The 21,425-nt window shown below is 37.8% G+C and overlaps 1 protein-coding gene across 2 annotated transcripts in view; it reads right to left on the bottom strand.

Annotated features, from left to right (window-relative positions):
* Positions 1-1,879: 1,879 nt before the first annotated feature.
* PIK3CB (phosphatidylinositol-4,5-bisphosphate 3-kinase catalytic subunit beta) overlaps positions 1,880-21,425 on the bottom strand; it is a 100,836-nt gene continuing 81,290 nt past the window's right edge. For both annotated transcript variants that reach the window (XM_068969740.1, XM_068969748.1), the window contains 5 exons: positions 11,703-11,870; positions 10,419-10,542; positions 3,873-4,018; positions 2,801-2,933; positions 1,880-2,448 (listed from right to left, as the gene is read on the bottom strand). In XM_068969740.1, the coding sequence (XP_068825841.1) occupies positions 2,311-2,448; positions 2,801-2,933; positions 3,873-4,018; positions 10,419-10,542; positions 11,703-11,870 (709 nt within the window). In that variant the 3' untranslated portion in view covers positions 1,880-2,310. The remainder of the gene's footprint in view (positions 2,449-2,800; positions 2,934-3,872; positions 4,019-10,418; positions 10,543-11,702; positions 11,871-21,425) is intronic.

The following is a 21,425-nucleotide window of genomic DNA, read 5'->3' as shown; positions in this document are numbered from 1 at the left end:
TAGGGTTTCCAAGACCTTGTTTTGGGAAAGAACCAAAGGCAGGGAGCCAAGGCAATGACTAATCAGCCGCCAGGCAGGAAACTGTTCTCCAACCCAGACCCCTAGCCCACGATGGACGTTGGCTATCGTTCATCTTTCTGACTCAGGAGAAGCCCCTGAGAATCAGACATGCAAGTCAGCAAGTGTGTACGGAGTACCTGCTCGGAGTGCTCAGCAGCTACAGAGTGCTACCATTGCTATCTATGGGGGCCTATGACAGCGGGCAGGACAGTCAAGAGCCATGCCAGCCTCAGGCCCAGCACTGTCTGAGCAGGTTCATTTCTCTTTCTTACTCATGAAGACATTCACTGATTAAGCATATGTTTACCAAGGAACCCATGGGCTGAGATGTCTTTGGAAACAGTGGTACCCAATTCTACATGGCAATGCTCACCACTTTCTAAACCCCTGACCCATATCCTAGTGTGTGTAACGGTGGATTGCTATAGAACAGAGACTCCCCAAACAAACCTGTCCTTCTTCGGTCCTATTCTTGGCACTCTCATCAAGTCTAGAACAGTCCCTGTTCATCGAGAACTGAACTGAATGGTCAGACAGTTCAGAGCTCCACCCCCACCATCAGCTGAGTTATTTCTGAGAAACTGTGCTCTGAGCTTCTGCCTAATGGAAGAGAGCTATAGAGTGACTAGCCTGGTCTTGGGTACCAAGTTTAACTGAAAGGACATTTTTCCAGACCTCAGGAACCTTCCCAAAGGCATGGGAACTTGGTGAGGACACCTTCATGTCTCAGGCTCCCAAAGTCCAAGAGGCCTCCCCATACTGCGGGAAACAAGGAGAAGTCACTGAAGAGATCATGATCCTCAGCTTACTCCTGAGGCTGCTTTGTCTGCTGACTTGACCATTTCTGACGGTTCCAGCACCAAAGTTCAAAGGCCTGTGCTGCCCATAAAGAAGAGGTCCACACATCCCAAGGGCAACCAAAACCAGCTCACCCATTTATTTGACTGAGAACATTAAGGAAGACAACAAAATTAAACAATTTTTAATAAAATTCCTATAGAAAATTCAGTCTCAGGGCAAACATTCAGTTCTCTTTTCCATGTCATTGAGGACTGAGAGCTCCCAACAGTCTTTGGAGAATAAGTAGTTTTGCTGGATGTTGCCAGCACTCAGAAAGAGCCTCCATTTACACATTCAAACCAGTAGTTCCTATTGCACATATTAACATCATCTGCAATCTAGCACCCTAAATATATGGTACCTCAACAAATAAATTAAAGAGTTCCATGTGGCATGAAACATTTCAATTTGAACTAATATTCTTGAAAAATCACATTATTACAAGTTTTAATAAATACAGTAAGAACAGCTGGCATTTTACTAAAACATTGAATTTTAGGTCTGGAGTTTATTCCATAAATAGTTTCCTGTTCATTTTCTTTCTGTCTTGGATACATTTGCTCAAGTATTATGCTCTATGAAGTGAACTCTTTCATAGATACCATGTAAAACCTGTATTAATATGTGCCTCATTATAGAAGCAGCTGGAAGAACTGGATCACATATTAACTAAAAAGTAACTTAGGAAAAAGCTCTGCTTTTGTAAAACTTTAAAACACAGGCTGAAGAAAATCAAAATAATATCTTTTTATATAGAACCCCCACTAGAAATTTTATAAATATATATGCAGCATAAATTATATTTGCCTCACCAAGCAGATTTTCAGCAATTCTGGCTGGGATGATGCTATCATGGTAGATGAATATCAACAAAAGAATTAATATTTCCACAGGTTTAAAAGATTTCTCTTGAAAAACAATCATAATTTCAAATTATATTATAATTTGTAGTTTACACAATTTAAAAAGGGAGGAAAGCAAGCCTCATTTGGAAAGTAAGAACAGCTACTAGTCCCCAGGTACGGATAAGTTGGCTGAGTGATAACACTTGGTCACAATATGAAAAAGAAGTATTTACATCTTTCCAGAAAAGTACCAAATACTTAAAAAAAAAAAAAGACAAAAAATAACCTCTAGTAGCATTCCTTGGCGTGCAAAGTCAGCAGGAAACGATTATCCATAATGTTGAGTTTTCATGATGAAACTTGGAAGCACTCAAAAAGCAGCGGGTGTTGTCAGGGATTATTTAGATTAGGTTACTGTGGGATGCCCCATTCTTAATTTAACTCTTGGGTTCCAGGATTTCATTCCCTTTGTAACATCTCTGGCCAGGGTCATGTTCAATTTAGTGCAAGTGCAAAATGAAAACTAAACGAAACCAACAAACACATTAGGAGCAAAGGCTGATTGTTAAGATCTGTAGTCTTTCCGAACTGTGTGGGCCATCCAATTGACTTTAGTAGTCCAGCTTTCCCTGAGTGCCTCATCAAATTTTTGCTTGAATTGCTTGAGTGCTTCTTCTTCACTCTTCCCTAAGGCAAGAGAGTCCTGGCAATGAAAGAGAAAAATGTGATTGTATATATTCTCCGTAGTGAGGTGCAAACCTCAAAGTCTGTAGAAGGCCAGCTCGGCCATACAGTGTATTCCATGTTCTTATTCAAATACCATTTACAGGAGAGAAAATGAACACCAAGGTATGGTGATAATACGACCTCTGCCAAAGGGTTTTTGTAGATGAAATGAATTTACAATTACTGCAAGACAACTATTTAGCTTCTTGCTGCCACCACTCAAGGGTAAATGATTTATTCCATTTCCTTTGAACGTCTGGATAAAAGAGGTAGATACAGCTGAGCTCTTTGTTTACAAGGCCCAAATTACAAAGGAAAGAGGTTTATACCTTAAGATACTGTATATCCTTGACTGAGGTGAGCTCAGGAAGCCCTGCAGTCAACATCAGTGCAAACAGCGTGATGAAGAGATTCCCATGCCGGCGTAAAATCAGATATGCATCCTCACAACACTGGCGGAACCTTAGGTTGATGCAAGCAAATCACAGGAGTATGATATCAGAACGAAAACAGCATATTTCATAAATGAAAATGAGACATATAGCGAAACTTTCCATACAAGCCAGAATTTTTACTTTGAAAATTGTTCCAGGACTAAAATTTACATAAAATAAATCAAGCTCTTTGAAACCATATATATCTTTTCCAGAAACAAAACTAAACAGAAATATATAAAATACAATGTCACACTTAATCTACACATTTTTATTCTGTGAGACATAAAAAATTAATTGTAAAAAAGTGGCAATTATACTCCATAAGGAACTCTAACCACATTTCTAGATTCTAGATTTGTGGGCTGATTCCAGAGACTTAATTTCTTTAATGTCCCCCAAATATATTCTGCAGAAGCCCACACAGATCTGGAAATAATACTAGGAATCATTTGTTAAGCCTATTGTATGAGTTGATCACATCATATAACATATCTCTCATTATCAAAATACCCCTGAAGCTTAATTATTTTTGTCACCATTGAAAATAAAGAAACAAAGATGAGATGCTAAGTAATGTGTTTGGAAACATCAAACAGCAAAGAATAGATCCAAGATTACAGTCTTTCTGTGAACCCTGACTCTCTTACATACTTCACACTGAATGACAGCAAAATGCCAGTCTCTTTCAGCATTTCAATATCAAATGTCTTAACAGTTTCAGAGAATTTTCCAATGCAGGTAAAAGGCAGCATTCTATTGGAATAAAACAGTAATTTATCTCAAATTCCTAGCATTATTTTTCATTCTCTGAATCAGAACATGGATCTCACAGGCCAATTCCCCGAAACCTCCTGTTAGCAGACTATCTCCCCAATTAAATATCTCTCAGCTAAGAAATGCTAGCCTAACTGGTCATTCGAGAAAACAGTAGATGTGTTTACTCTGACATGAGGACAATACTTACCGGCCAAATTTTTCTGTGTTTCCTGTTTTTCCTTGTTGAATCACATGAATGAAATCATAAGTAAGAATAAAAGGCACTCGCTCCCTTTTAATGCCAAATTTAGACTTGAAATTTCCAAGAATATGTCCAAAGTCAATGTGGAAGAGCTGGAAAACAAATGGGATTTAATTTCCACCCCCTCTTTTTTTTCTGGTGGGTTCTGAATAAAAAGGCAAGGTCTCAGCAGTCTTAGACCCTGAAGTACTACATCCAAAGTCATGAGACCCCTTCTCACTTTTCATTGACTCTTGGATCATTTGGGAAAAGTGCCTCTGATATTCATAGGTCTTTTATATTTAACAATAACCCTGATATTAAACTGCATATACCCAGTGGGAAAGAAGAATCTTTAAAAAGAAAAATATATGCAAATCACAAACATGTCTGATTTTAAAAAGTCAAATAGTTTTATATACAGAGCCAAACCAAAACAGAGTGCATCCCTGCCCCACCAGTTCCCTCACCACCTTAAGTGCTACTTAGAGGTAACTTCCTCCCACACTTTCACATGTTTTCCCTGATATTTGCCTCCATTTTCCTAAATAGTATTAATATGTTTATACTTATTTTTTACTTCCTAATTCTGGATTACTGTGAAAGGTAAAGATTTAGTTGTCTTGTGATGATGTAATGCCTCAAATGCAGCACAACTATATCATAATTTATGGTTAAATCACTGTTGTTGTTCCATTGCTAAGTCGTGTCTGACTCTTTCCGACCCCATGGACTGTTGCACACCAGGCTCCTCTGTGCTCCATTATCTATCTAGTGTTTATATTGTTCAAACCGTGTAAATATATTTCAAAGTTCAGTCATGTGGTAATGGTATATACTATTATTACATTTCCTTTTTTTTTTTTTTTTTTACAATTTTATTTATTTATTTTTGGCTGTTCTGGGTCTTTGACGTACAGGCTTTTCTCCAGTTGCAGTGGTGGGCTTCTTTCTCACTGCAGTGGATTCTCTTGTTGCGGAGAATGTGCTCTGGGGCATGCCGGCTTCAGTGGTTATAGCATGTGGGCTCAGTAGTTGCAGCTTCTGAGCTCTAGAGTACTGGCTCAATAGTTGTGGCTCATGGGCTTCACTGCTCCACAGCATGTGTGATCTTCCTGGATCAGGTCAAGCCCATGTCTCCTCCACTGGCAGGCAGATTCTTTACCACTGAGCCACCAGGGAAGCTATACATTTCCTTTTCTGCTCATCTTTTTCCTTGACAAAACTTTTGTTGTTGTTTTCTTAGTGTTTTACGATCCGGTCATTAATTTTTCACAAAATCTTAAAATTCTAAAGATCATTTCAAAACAGTTGTCCACATGGCCAGGTAGTCTGTCAGTTCCTGTCTGTGCCTGGCTGTTCTCCCGGCCTGCCCCAGAACCGTCACCCTGTGCTCACCCTTCACTCTTCTATTTGGAGTCCCTGATTCTCAAGTCCCACATCACTGTCTCTTTTGGTATACACCAGATTTTCTCAATATTGGCACCACATCTGGGCCCTGTAATTCTTGGTTGTGAGGTTCTATCATATACACTATAAGATATCTGGCGGCATCTCTAGCCTCTACCCAGAGATGCCTGAAGAACACCCCCATTTACAGTCAAGACAACCAGAACCATCTTCAGGCACTGACTAATGTTTCCTGAGGCAAAAGCACCCCCTGTTGAGAATTACTAGTTTAGACCTTTGTTCTGACATCTTCCTGAAAAAAAGGCACAGAGGTGACACAGCTTTGGAACCATTTTTCTACTTTTATACTGAAAGTCTGGTATAGAATTCTAGGTTAGAAATCATTTTCACTCAAAATTATGAAGGCTAATTTCTACTGTCCTATAGTTTCCAATGTTGCTATTCAGAAGTCAAATCTTTCTGACTCATGAACCCTAGTATGCAGCCTGCTGTGTCTCTGGGAAGGTTTTAAGATCTTCACTTTATGCCTGATGCACTGCAGTATCATGGTGGATGGCCTTAGTAAGGGTCTTTTCATCCACTATAACGGAACTTTTGTGGCCTTTTGGCTGAATATTCATGAACATCAGCTTTGGGAACCGTCTTTATTTTCTGGGTAAGTTCTTTCCCTTCCTCTTATGAGCTACTTCCTTCTGTAACTTTAGGATAAGATGGTAAACCTCCCTGGACTGACTCCTTGTCATTTCTGAATCTTTATTCTACATATTAGGCATTTTGTTCCTTTTGGGGACATTAAAGGGCAATATATACCATGGTGCCTCTAAAACAGAATCGGGGCCAAACTGCCAGGATTTAAATCCTGGTAGTCATTCTCTGTTTTATCAATGTTCTCGCCTGTAAATGAGGATACCACTACTTAATCTGTAAAGTTGTCATCATGATGATTGAAGGAGTTAACATATAAAGAATTTAAAGAACTATGCTTTCTACAAGTAAAAGAGTTCAAGAAATCTTAGTCGATCTTTAATCTATATTATTCTAATTTTATTTGTTCTTCTTAACATCCAAAAATTCCACTTTCTGATTTTTAAAAATAGAATCTTATTACTTCATAGATACAGTGTCTTTTGTTTTTTCACTTTTTAAATCATCCTCTGTTTACTGTAGTTACTCTGTTTTCCCAGAGTTCTTTTCCCATCATTTTGCTTCTTTTTGGTCTCCATCTCCATCTGTTTCATGGTGGAGGCTTTCTACAAATGTCTAATAATCTTTGGCTGACCATTCATGTTTAAGAATGAGTCACTAAAAAGATAAATGAAAAATCTAAGGATGTGGTAGGATTCTTGATCAGTGGGCTTCCCTGTAGAATGACTGGGGAGAGACCTCAACAGTCAGGATCTGTGAGCTTCTCTGGAACAGACCAGATTCTCTTGAGATGAACCACCTTGGGACAGTGGGAATATACACCTGGTTGCTATGTTCCTGGAGCAAAGCAAGCAGAAGTGGCTGGGAGTCATACTGTTTATCATGACAACATAATCACTTCATCTCCATTTTTAATATGGCAACTTACTCTTAAGCTTCTGTAGAACCTGTGTGTCCTTGAGTCAGAAGAATTGGTTTCTTTGGAGAACCGTCTAGCCCTTCTTAGAGTCAGGAAGAAGACATGAGTACCTAACTGCTCCATATATACACCACCAGTCAATCCTGTTTTTAGCTTCTTCTCCTCTCCCCTTCTTCAGCAGCACTCACTGCCTCTAATTCCTTAGGGTGACACACCCACCTACAAGTAGCCATTTCCTCAGCTATGCTAAGTCACTGCTATTTCTCCATTTTGCTTTTGCTCATCCCCAAATCTGCTGATGTCTTTCACCCACTGTGGCCTCTTTCCGTATTATCTTTGACATCTTGGATTTACATATTGTTTATTTTTTATTGAAGGATAATTGTTTTATAAAATTGTGCTGTTTTCTGTCAATCCTCAACATGAATGAGCCGTAGGTATACATATATCCCCTCCGTATTGAAACTCCTTCCCCATCTCATCCCTCTAGGTTTATACAGAGCCCTTTCCTGAGCCAAACAGCAAATTCCCATTGGCTATCTATTTTACATATGGTAATGTAAGTTTCTATGTTACTCTTTCCATACATCTCACCCTCTCTTCCCCTCTCCCCATGTTCAGAAGTCTATTCTCTGTGTCTGTTACTGCACCGCTGCCCTGTAAATAAATTCTTCAGTACCATTTTTCTAAATTCTGTATATATGTGTTAGAATACGGTATTTATCTTTCTCTTTCTGACTCACTTCACCCTCCATAATAGGTTCTAGGTTCATCCACCTCATTAGAACTGACTCAAATGCGTTCCTTTTTATGGCTGAGTAACGTACCATTGTGTATGTAAACCACAACTTTATCCATTCATCTGTCGATGGACATCTAGGTTGTTTCCATGTTCTAGCTATTGTAAATACTGCTGCAGTGAACAATGGCATACATGTGTCTCTTTCAATTTTGGTTTCCTCAGTGTATATGCCTAGGGGTGGGATTGCTAGGTCATTTGGTGGTTTTATTCCTAGTACTTTTAAGGAATCTCCATACCAACTTCCATAGGAGCTGTATCAATTTACATTCCTACCAACAGTGCAAGAGTGTTCCCTTTTCTCCACAGCCTTTCCAGCATTTATTGTTTGTAGACTTCTGGATGAGGGCCATTCTGACTGGTGTTAGGAGATATCTCATTGTAGTTTTCATTTACATTTCTCTAATAATGAGTGATGTTGAGCATCTTTTCATGTGTTTGTTAGCCATCTGTATGTCTTATTTGGAGAAATGTCTGTTTAGGTCTTTTCCTCACTTTTTGATGGGGTTGTTTGTTTTTCTGGTATTGAGTTGTTTCAACTGCTTGTATATTTCGGAAATTGTCATTTCTGTATACAGTTCTTTTGTCTCTTTAGAGCTAAGTTTATTCCTAGATATTTCTTTTTGTTGTAATGGTGAATGGGATTGAATCCTTAATTTCTCTTTCAGATTTTTCACTGTTAATATATAGAAATGCAAGTGACTGCTCTGTTTTGATTTCATATCCTCCAATTTTGCTAAATTCACTGATTAGCTCCAGTAATTTTCTTATACTATCTTTAGGGTTCTTTGTACAGTATCATGTCATCTGTAAAAAGTGAGAGCTTTACATCTTCTTTTCCAATCTGGATTCCTTTTATTTCTTTCTCTTCTCTGATTGCTGAAGCTAGGACTTCCAGAACTATGTTGAATAATAGTGGTGAAAGTGGACACCCTTGTCTTATTCCTGATCATAGGGGGAATGCTTTCAGTTTTTCACCACTTCAAATAATGTTTGCTGTAGGCTTATCATATATGGCCTTTACTATGTTGAGGTAGGTTCCTTCTATGACCATTTCTTGAAGAGTTTTAATAATAAATGGGAGTTGAATTTTGTCAAAGGCTTTTTCTGCATCTACTGAGATGATCATATGGTTTTTATCTTTCAATTTGTTAACATGGTGTATCATACTGATTGATTTGCATACGTTGAAGAATCCTTACATCCCTGCAATAAACCCAACTTGATCAAGTTGTATAAGCTTTTTGATGTGTTCCTGAATTCTGTTTTCTAAAAGTTTGTTGAGGATTTTTACATCTGTGTTCATTAGTGATATTGGTCTGCAGTTTTCTTTTTTTTTTTGTCTTTGTCTGCTTTTGGTATCAGGGTGATGGTGTCCTCCTAGAATGAGTTTGAAAGTGTTCCTTCCTGTGCAATTTTTTGAAAGAGTTTTAGAAGGACAGGCATTAGCTCTTCTCTAAATGTTCGACCCATTTCTTCCAGGTTATGTATTTTACTGCCATATGGTTGTTTATAATAGCTTCCTATAATCCTTTGTATTTCTGCACTGTCTGTTGTAACTTCTCCTTTTTCATTTCTAATTTTGTTGATTTGATTCTTCTCTCTTTGTTTATTCATGAGTCTGGCTTAGGGTTTGTCAATATTGTTTATCTTCTCAAAGAACCAGCTTTTAGTTTTATTAATCTTAACTATTATTTCTTTCAATTCTATTTCATTTATTTCTGCTCAGATCTTTAAGATTTCTTTCCTTCTACTAATTTGGGGATTTTTCTTCTTCTTTACCCAGTTGTTTTAGGTGTAAAGTTAGGTTTCTCTCTTCGATGTTTTCCTTCTTTCTTGAGGTAGGATAGTATTGCTATAAACTTCCCTCTTAGAACTGCTTTTGCTGCTTTGAGTTGTCGTGGTTTCCTTGTCATTTGTTTCTAGAAATTTTCTTATTTCCCTTTTGATTTCTTCAGTAACCTGTTGTTAATTTAGAATTAATAACACTAACCTGTTGTTTAATCTCCATGTCTTTGTGTTTCATCCAATTTTTTTCTTGTAATTGCTATCTAGTCTCATAGCGTTGTAGTTGGGAGAAGATGCTTGATACAATTTCAATTTTCTGAAATTTACTGAGGTTTGATTTGTGACCCTATATATTTCTTATTCCTCAATATCTTATTAGAAGGGAGTGAAGAAAAAAATGGAGAAAAACTTGTCTTTCAATCTGATTAACGAGTAGTCTAAGGGGATTCTTTTAAGTGTGGACACAAGGTTCATCTCTTTATAATAAATAACCTGGTATAGTTCCTAAGCTACCCCAAAATGATATTACTCACACTCCATTTCTCCTTACTCCCACAGATGATTATATTCGATATTCTAAAAGAAAAAAATAAAGTGGGATTTGTCTCAACTTTTCCGTTTCTTAATCTTTTCTTTCTTTACACCCTACATAATACTGCTTCTTCTATTCGCAGGTACATGTGTCCCCCAAATACAATTTCTTATATTGAAGGAATAGGTCACTTATAAATAACCTCAATAATTTTAAGCATTTAAATAAATGTTTATCACCTAACTTTAAGCAAGCAAACCAATAAATGAAGCAGATGGTATATGAAACAAGGGGTGGGAAATAAAAGAAAAGCCAAAGACATGACTCAGAGAATCATAAAGAATCTGAGTTTCATTAAGAGATTGTGCTGCATATAACAGCATCACTGAGGTCCTTGGCAGACTCTGGCAAGCTGCTTACCTGGCCAGTTTTTTTGACCATGATGTTATCACTATGTCTGTCACCAATCCCAAGGACATAAGAAGCTACACAGTAGCCGGCACAGGATAGGGTAAACTCCTCAATGGCTCGGTCCAGGTCATCCCTGAATGAGAGAAAAAAACAGAAGAAAAGATTTTCGTCTCCAAATATCGGATGGAGCCAATCCACATTTCTGTTTCCTTTCAGAGGAGCAGGGCAGGGAGGAGTCACCAGGCTGGCTCAGATACCAGATAACTAGAAATCAGCTATTCAAACTGCTGTGTCCTAGGGCTCATGTTTCAGTGGGGATGGGGGGCAGTTTCATATGAATAGTAATGAGAGGAGACCACAGCTTTGCTGGGTGATACTGGGCTTTGGAACCATTTGTAGTTTTGAACAAAAACTAAAATCCATATTTAAGAGTTAAGTATTGAGGTTCCAATCATTTAAGTCACTGATGTAAATCAGAAGCAACTAATATAGACCCCTTAGGGACAAGGCCCTAAATCAGAATCTGAAAACTGATTCTCATATACAAGGTTTTGGATTTTGCCAATGATAAACATTTAAGTCTGACTTCAGAGTCTTAAGCCAGTAATACTTTTAGTGTTTTCTTCTCATTGAAAATTCTTTAATTTCCTATGCATTAGGGCTTGTCCAACACAGTAACAGAATTCCTGGGCTTCCCTGGTGGCTCAGGTGGTAAAAGCATCTGTCTGCAATGCGGGAAACCTGTGTTTGATCCCAGGGCTGGGAAGATCCCCTGAAATAGGGAATGCCAATTCACTCCAGTATTCTTGCCTGGAGAATCTCATGAACAGAGGACCCTGGCAGTTCTCTGGGGTTAAAAGAGTTGGATATGACTGAACGAATAAGCACACACAGCACAACACAACTCCTAGCACTATATTGTTTAGATTGGAGAGACCACTTGACAAACTCATTTACTGCTACTGTGAAAATCTACTGAAAATTTACTTAGGTTCATACATTCCCATAATTACAGAAGTTCATGCACTTAAAAAGTTACGTTACTTGTTAAATACTTAAACTCTTAGTTTTGTTAAACAACTGCTAGGCTCTGAAATTTGATCTAGATGAAGTAGAATTCAATGCCAATCTGCTGTTAGACTCTAGGAAGGCCTGTTTGTCATTTTGATCTAACCAGGAATAAAGCAATAGATAATATTAATATTTCCTCTAGGACACTGATGAGTCTACCTGAGAGAATAGTTATTTGTTTGACAGTTTGTTCAGAAGAATGATAAAGAAAAATACACGAACCCAGAATTGTATTCTTTAAGCCAGTTCAGAAGGGCATCTTTGTTGAAGGCTGCTGCTGCAGCAACATTGCTACTGTTCAGCTGAATGTCAGCAATTGTTTCAGAGGTGCTCACAACTTCAATGAGGCCAGAACGGTCTCCTGTTGCTAAGCAGCCATAAGGTAGCATCCTGAAAAGAAGAAAAGGGATATAGAGAGTCACAGGTCTATGCATCCATAAATTGAGAGATTGACAGTTATTTTTTTCTTTGAATTTTAAAAAAAGTTTTATTACTATTGATACCCTTGTCACTATTGTATCAGTCATATAAAAAATATTAGTTCCACTTTCAGTTAGAGTATAAATATCTGGGCCAACAAATAAGAGTACTTTATAGAACTCCAAAGTGCCAGCTAAATGTATCATTTATAACCTGATTATTCTGGTGCAATATTCTACTCATTTATGCAGGGAGACGGAAGCATATCAGAGAAAAGAAAAGTCTTTCATCCTAACCCTAAATTTTGGAGAAGAGAATCACCCTTTACAGAGCGTCTAGGTGCCACACTGCAGGCTAAGCACTTTACACATTACCTTGGTTAACAGCAACCCATCCTTCCACTGTTCAAGCCACAAACGTAACATAATCTATGATTCTTCCTTCTATTCCCAATGTTTACCTATCTTGAAAATGCATACAGTCTAAGAAGTTCTTTGTCTCCACCCTTCCTTAACCTACCACCCTAGTTCAGGTCACCACCACCCCTATTCAATTACTCACATTTCCTAACTAGTCTCCCTGCTTCCACAGTATAGCCTGTTCTAAACCCAACAGCAATATGTGCTGTATGCTCAGTCATGTCCAGCTCTTTGCAACCCCATGGACTGTACTGGAGTGGGTTGCTATTTCCTTTCACAGGGGATCTTCCTGACCCAGGGATTGAACCCATGTCTCTTGCATCTCCCTGCATTGGCAGGAGAAATTCTTTACCACTGCGCCTCCATTTAAAATACATCCATAGGGCTTCTCTGGCACTCCAGTGGTTAAGACTCCATGCTACCAATGCAGGGGGTGTTGGTTTGAACCCTGGACAGGGAACCAAGATCCCACATGCTGCACTTTGTGGCCAGAAGATTTTAAACAACAAACACCCATTCATGTCATTCCCCTGATGCAATTTTCGGCAATCACTACCCACCTGATCTGAGTGTAAGCCAACGTGCTTGTTGGACTCCCAAGACCTTCAATCTAGTCCTGCTTCCCCTCTCTTAGTATCTTTCCCTTGCTCACTTGTTTTTACTACACGGACTCCCTTGCTACTCCTCATACATATCAGGTACAACACTCTTTCATTCCTTTATCTGTGTTATTTTCTCTGCCTGGAACATTCTTCCCCAAGACATCTACATGGCTTATTCCCTTACCACTTTGAAATCTTTCCTGAAATGGCACCGTCTCAGTAAAGAATTCCCAAATCATCTTATATGACAAAAAACTACCTGCTGTCTCTTCCCTGCTTTATTTTCCTTGATAGCCCTCAACACTCCAAAATCCTGTACATTTGTTTATGTGTTTGTTTATTGTCTATCTCTACCATTAGGATGTAAATTTCTCAGACAGGGATAATTTATGCACTGTGTATATTCAGCACCTGAGAGTGTGTACAAAGCAGTCACTCAGTAAGTATTTCTGAATGAATTAAACAAAGTTAACAACAAAATTCCTATAACTAAGGTGAGTTCCTTACTTATCAGTTTTACAAGCAAAATGTAAACTTAATTTGCAAAAAAGTCATCCATTTAAGTAGAAGATCCAAGACTTAAAACTAGGTCTAGGTGGCTCTAAAGCTATCTTTTTAGTCTGATACAGTCTACAGAGTCACTGTGTAAAAGATCTCTCAGGCTGCTTCCTGTACAAAATAATTTTAGCTAAATTGGTATGTAGCATTTTGCTTAAATTTGCATTTATATGATCCCTAATAAAAATAAACATTTTCTCAGGTCTCTTTTAGACATTTCAAGTAGAGTTTCTTTTGTGAATTAGTTAATCAGATATTTGGTCTATTTATTACAGTTTTAAACATTTTTCTTAGAGATTTATGTGAATTCTTTATATATTAGTATTATCCTCTCATTTTGGTTGTCAACATTTTCTTTGGTTTTCTAAAAACTGTATTATCACTAGGACAAATACAAAATGGAATAAGATACCTTGTAAATTTCAAATATAAGGCTGGTGTCTACAGAAAATGCAAAGTATATAGAATTCACTGATTCAATACATACAAGCGCACCTATATGTCAATCATTGTATTAGCTGCTGGTGATACAAAAAAGTGAGCAAAAAAAGAGAGTCCCTTTTCTCACTGATCAGATAAACCAGAAATGTGTAATGTGCATGTGACTGTTGGATGAATGAGAAGTGCCACTAGAACATGTCAAGGACTAAGAAAGGGCTCTGTGAGGAGGAAGGACACGAGGGACAGAGGCAAGTACAAGGCAGAGAATAAATGCCAGATGAGGAGAGGAAGTGGTCAGTGTTGGAAAGACCAGGTGGAGCTTTATCTGTCATGTAAGAACTTTACCAAAGAGAAACAAATATGTGTGTGTGTTGGCGGAATGAATCAGTGTGTTAGTGTGAGTAATAATCAGATAAAAGAGAGTTTCATTTAAAGTTTTTGAATTTCCTTCTAACCACAATTCAATTTTATGGCTCTTTAAGCTATTTCCTAGTTCTAACAAAATATGGTTGGGAGCAAAATTGTGAAACTACATGCTGACAGCCTGATGATATACAAATAGCCTGCCTTTACATCTGCATTATTGATTGATTTCTCTTTTTTAAAGTTTACCCTTCACTAGAAAAGGCAGCTATGGAGCATGACAGTTTTTACCAATCCCCCCATCCTTATCATGACACAGCACATGTGAGGTAAACACAGTCCGGTAAAGTGCACTTTGGCTCACTTTCCGACATCTCTTCCTACCCTACTTGTAGCCAAACTGGGCAAAAGTCCAACAACTTCCTTTTCAAAAGCAGACACTGATGAAAGCATTTAGTGTCTTGAGGATAAAGTGCTCACAATGGGTAGGAAAAAACATCCTTGTCATAAAGACAGTTTGACAGAAGTCAAGCTGGGGACAAACTCTTGGAGCCCTGACAACCTTACAGCAGCCCCCTTTGCACTCAACTTCTCATTAAGGCCATGACAACACTTAGTAAAGTTTATCTTCCCTTCTCAGACTCTCTGACTCAAGGTGCAATTTGTTATCTTTCCATAAAGCAAGAATTGTAAAACGAGATAAATTCTAAAGCAGCAGGGATGGCAGCCCCATCACCCTACTCTGAATGGGTATGTAGAAAGTTTTCTCTGGCCTTGACTCTGACACACTGACCCAAGTCTTGGTGGTACTTTAGCCCACTGCCTCAATTGGCTTGCATTGCTTCCATCTTCTTCCTTCATCCTTTTAACTACCAATACCAGTGTCATTAGAACTGCTGTGTAGCTCTCTTAAAGGGAAGTAAACCCCCATTAGTACGACACAGATATAAAGTCACAATGAAGACAACTCTCCAAAATTCAGTACCTATTTGATGACCAGTGGTCAGAGTTCTAATACTGATGGCTTATTAAAGTTCTAATTCGGCAGGGAAGCTATCAAGAGTATTTTGAGACATCAGAGAAAAATGAAAAATATGTACTTTAATTCATGCTAATGTAGCACTTTTGCAGGAGCTAAAATATTCTGATCAAAATAGTAATGTGTAGAAGGTATCTGAAGATTTGACATTGAACTTAAATGTAACTTTGCTAGAGGCTCAGTGGTAAAGAATCTGCCTGCCAATGCAGGAAACGGGTTCTATCCCTCACTGGGAATGATCCCACATACCACAGAGCAACTAAGCTCATGGGCCACAACTATTGAGCCCTTGCTCTAGAGCCTGCGAGCTGAAACTACTGAACCCATGTGCTGTAACTACTGAAGTCCATGCACCCTAGAGACCATGCTTCACAACAAGAGAAGCCACTGGAATGAGAAGCCCTTTCTGCCACAGCGAGAGAGTAGCCACCTTTTATCGCAACTAAAGAAAAGCCGGAAGAAAAATAGAAAAGAAAAGCTAACACAGCATGAAGACCCAGCAGAGCCAAAATTAATTAATAAATAAAATTATTTTTAAAAAATAGTGTGTGCTACATGAACCAGTTTAACCTGAACAGCTGGCCAAAAGAAAAAAACACAACACCAACACTGGGGCATGTATATTTATAGAAACTTAAAAAAAAAAAAAAAGTTTGGTGGAAAAAACAGCTATTGGTTTGAAAATGAACTCAAAAGAATTAAAATCCTGCATATTTTTAAAAACATGGGGTCAGAGTACAAAAAGTCAGCAAAGATCTCACTGAACAGACAAGTTCCTTTTTCTTGTCAGACACACATTGTTTCCCCTGAGACAGATACCAGGTTTATTTCTAGCACTCCCACATGTGGCTGCCTCCCTTTGCCTGAGGTCACAATGAACTTCATTTGATGCTAACTGCTTTAAAGCTAAATAGAATGGCCAAAACAAAAAAACTAGGAGAAAAGAACTTAGTTTGGATTTCAATTAGTCTGATTAAACTAAGGATAGTCTTTAGGTCAGTCTTTTGTAATTAAAAAGACTCATCAGATGGCTAGAAGCTGCTCAACTTTAGTATAGTAGCCCACTGTGGAGCTTGATGTGCTGACCAAGGAAACAAGTGACAAGTTACCAGCCAAAGCTTGAAAAGTTTTCCCCATTTTTTATGGACAAATTAAGTAAAATCAGTTTCATTGGGGTTTACTTTATAAGAACAATTAATAAACTTTTACTGAACTGAACCAGACAGTAAATATTTTAAGTACTGTAGGTAATTAAATCATTTTGTACCTACAGCATAAATGCGGCCATAAAAAAAAGAAGGAAAAACAAAAAAGGTAGGTCAGACCCCCTGAGTTTGTGTTCCTCAGGAATTTCTTACATTCACCCATTCCCCTCTTATCTACATAATATTTCTTATGACTAAGTTATTGACCAAAAGTTTGCTACCTATTCAAAACTACCTGTTCTATTTTGACACATATGTATTAGAAATTTCTGCTAATTGAAAAGCAAGAATCTTTTAAAATGACAGTAGTCAAAGGTCCTTTTTAGATGTACTATAATCTTACTTCTGTATTCCAATCACACCTACAAGTCCTATTTATGGAAGAAAACATATGGGAAATTGTTCAATCTACCTCAACAGTATTGGAAAAGTTTACAACGGAAAAATTCAAAGACCAGAGAACTCTTAAAAACAAACAAAACAATGGACAATTACATACTTGGGCCACCAGAATACTTTTATATACAAAGAGTTACTAGGTAAGTCTTACCATAATTTTTTCTAACTGCCAAATAATAAAGCAACTGAAATCAAATTTAGAGTCTGACAGACTGCAATTTGGATCTAGCTCCACCACTTACTATTTCTATAATTTTTGACAAACTGTTTAAAATCCCTTAAACTTTAATTTTCTCCCTTAAACTTTAATTTTCTCATCTGCTGAAAAGGAATTTTCTCATTTTCTTGTAAATTACATGACATTACATATGTGAAGAAACTAATACAATACATTGTTCAATAAATAAATATTTTAGGTTTTAATACATAGAACTTAAACAGAAATAAATAAATACTCCTAATCTTGCAGGGATAAAGTCAAGCACAAGTGTAACTGTTGCTAGCAACCTTGTGGACAAAGTTGCTGTAGATACTAAAACACATAAAAATAATAAAGTAAAAAAGCTTTTAAAAGTTACAATTAATAAGAAAGAAAAGGAGACTTCTATATTCCAGATATATAGATTATTTACAGTAGTGGCTCAGGAAGTTACTGACTTGGCTGACATTTTAATGTGCATGAGAAAAGAGACATGGCATTGAGCCCCCGAGAGGCAGGATCTGGACTTGAAATCCTACACAAAGCTGGGGCTAGAAAAAGGCTATCAAATGTATGAAGAGAACTAGAAAACGTCTGTCTGCTCATTTATAACAGGATATACCATAAGAGTTTGCCTTAGATCTAACCTGGGCCTGGGGTGGGCAATAAAAAAGGAGAGATTCACGAAACTGCAAAACACTCAAGCCTTCCCATATCCTTATGAGACTCAAATATAGTCTGAAATATGAGAGCCTGAAGGCAGAGTTAACATAAAAACTGGTTGCTCATGCATGAAGATCTTGGGCAAAAGCACAAACGAAACCAAAACTCATTTTGGGAGGACCTTTCACACCCCAGGTGGCAAAGGACCATCACAGAAAACACTATATTCACCAATAATGAATTCAAAACTAAATATTAGTAACTACACAAGGAAAGGAATAAGATTAAGCATGTAAATGAAAAGGTGATACCCTAAGAGAGAAAAGCGTGAAAGAGATGCTAAGATGATAAAGACATAAAAAAGGAATAGAAAGTCTAAAAAGAGAAAAGTACAGTATTAACGGGAAAAGAGGTATACAAAAATCAAATCAAATACAACAGCTAAAAAAACAATTACCAAAACAAACACACTACACTGATACACAAGAGATTAGACAATACTGAACAGATAATTAATGAACTGGAAGATAGAATAAAAGAAACTACAAAAAAGATAAAAAGGAGAGAAATAGCAAAGATATTAAGAAGACATGTAGGAAAAAACAGGAAAAATCAAAATACATCTACTTAACTTTCAAGAGAAAATGAAGGAAACTGCAATGCTGAAAAATGTGGATGCATTCTGCAGAAACTAAAAGATGTGATTTTCTATTAAAAAAAAGATACAAAGAAAACAGGCAAGTAAAAATAAATCAAAAGAAATCCAAACAGACAAATTATAGAAAAACTATAGAAACAAGGGCAAAGAAAACTTTTCCTGCAATGGGAATTAAAAAAAAAAAAAAAGACAGATTGTTTAGATTGACAGAAGACTTTAGAAAATGACAACAGAGGTCAGGATACTATGGAATAACATCTTCTAGATTTCTAAGGAAAGTAGCTATCAATCTGTAATTTCAAATTCTATAACCAGGTAATATAAGCAAAAGGAGTACATCAAGGCTATATATTGTCACCCTGCTTATTTAACTTATATGCAGAGTACATCATGAGAAACGCTGGACTGGAAGAAACACAAGCTGGAATCAAGATTGCCAGGAGAAATATCAATAACCTCAGATATGCAGATGACACCACCCTTATGGCAGTAAGTGAAGAGGAACTAAAAAGCCTCTTGATGAAAGTGAAAGCGGAGAGTGAAAAAGTTGGCTTAAAGCTCAACATTGAGAAAACAAAGATCATGGCATCTGGTTCCATCACTTCATGGGAAATAGATGGGAAACAGTGGAAACAGTGTCAGACTTCATTTTCTGGGCTCCAAAATCACTGCAGATAGGGATTGCAGCCATGAAATTAAAAGACACTTACTCCCTGGAAGAAAAGTTATGACCAACCTACATAGCATATTCAAAAGCAGAGACATTACTTTGCCGACTAAGGTCCGTCTAGTCAAGGCTATGGTTTTTCCAGTAGTCATGTATGGATGTGAGAGTTGGACTGTGAAGAAGGCTGAGCACCGAAGAATTGATGCTTTTGAACTGTGGTGTTGGAGAAGACTCTTGAGAGTCCCTTGGACTGCAAGGAGATCCAACCAGTCCATTCTGAAGGAGATCAGCCCTGGGATTTCTTTGGAAGGAATGATGCTAAAGCTGAAACTCCAGTACTTTGGCCACCTCATGCAAAGAGTTGACTCATTGGAAAAGACTCTGATGCTGGGAGGGATTGGGGGCAGGAGGAGAAGGGGACGACCCAGGATGAGATTGCTGAATGGCATCACTGACTCGATGGACATGAGTCTGAGTGAACTCCAGGAGTTGGTGATGGACAGGGAGGCCTGACGAGCTGTGATTCATGGGGTGGCAAAGAGTCAGACATGACTGAGTGACTGAACTGAACTGAACTGATAAGCAAAACCAGGAAGTTAAGGACCTTTGAAAATCCCCTCTGCTATAATAACAACACTGGCAAAATATTGTAACAATCAACTATTTCAGTAATACGGAAATATAAAAATGGTTTGCACTGATCTGGGGAGTATTTTTTGGCTGAATCTCAGTTGTGTTTTACTGTTACTTATCCCATCTACTTTCTAGTTCTTCAGTAGACATGGCAACAAATGTCTCATAATCACTGTGGTTACAGCAATCTGGAGCCTCTAGAGGGGACAAAAAAGAGGTTGGAGCACCTTCAAAGCCTCAGTTCTACCTAACTGTCATTCTTTGAACTCTTTTGCAATTTCTAAGAAGATCGCACTAACAATTCTGTGTTTCTTTGACCTGACTGAGACCTTGCCTACTGTGAACTGCCTTTTAGCTAAGGGTGTTTCTCAAAAATAACCAGGAATAAGGTGTTCAACACTGAGGCTGTCTTAAGGGTAAATAATTGTTGGGTCAAACAATAAAGAAAAACTTTAACAAAAGACTTAAAGGAAAAACTGTGGAATGAGATGTTCATAAAGGATATGAAAGACTACAACACATCCAAAGGAATCTAGAAGCTGCATGGTTGTATGCCTTTCTGGGGTTGTGCAAAGGGAGAGAAAAGAATCGAGAAGGCCCTAGCACTCACTTCTTACTAACTGAGGCTTGCACAAATTAGGGGTCACAGCTCTAAATTACCTGGCTGCCTCAAGATATGTCCCAACATGCACAAGAAACCTCAGTAAAGATTGGAAGACTTAAGAATTCCAGGCGTTTAAGGAAATCTGTGGTTAACCATTAGCTGACCAATAAACTAACCAAGCAGAGAAATCAGTAACCATGCATGACAAAGAACACAAACTTTACAAAATTAGTTGAGAAGTCATGAAATAAACAGCAATAACAAAAAAGTCCTAAACAAGGGAAAGAACCTGATTTTCAAGGTTCACAAGATTAAAACCCTATATTATGTATGTTCAAAGAAATAAAGGAGCCATATTTAAAGAACAAAAGAGAAGTATAAGAATGATGAATCAGATTTTATTAGTGGTCCAGTGGTTAAGAATCCACCTGCCAATGGAAAGGACATGGGTTCAATCCCTGGTCTGGGAAGATTCCACATGCCGCTCGCCAACTAAGCCCATGTACCTTGGCTTTAGGGCCCTACTGAAGGCCGTGTATCCTGGAGCCCATGCTCCACAGCGAGAAACCACTACAATGAGAAGCCCATGCATCACAACTGGAGAGTGGCTCACACTCACCACAACTGGAGAAAGCCCACATGCAGCAACTGAGACAGCACAGCCAAAAATAAATTTTAAAAGTTAGAGGGAAAAAATGATGAATCACCAGAGACTATATTTAAATAAACAGAAATTATTTAAATGAACCAAATACCATGACATTTTTCAAAGAACCTGAATAATCCTAAATCTTATCACATACCTAGATTTCAGAATGCGCTACAATAATCAAAACATCATGTAACCAGCACAAAAACAGACACATAAATCAATGGTACAGAACAGAGTCCAAAAGTATACTCATTCAATGGCTCAATGAGTCTATGACAAGGGAAGCAAAACTATACAACTGTGAAAGGACAGTCCCGTCAATAAGCATCACTGGGAAAACTGGATGGCTACAAATAAAGAATGTAAACAATATCTTCTAACATCATATACAAAAATAAACTCAAAATGGATTAAAGATCTAAA

Source organism: Capricornis sumatraensis, chromosome 1 (genome assembly GCF_032405125.1).
Source record: "Capricornis sumatraensis isolate serow.1 chromosome 1, serow.2, whole genome shotgun sequence".
Lineage (NCBI taxonomy): Eukaryota > Metazoa > Chordata > Mammalia > Artiodactyla > Bovidae > Capricornis > Capricornis sumatraensis.
This window is presented reverse-complemented; position numbering and strand designations above follow the sequence as displayed.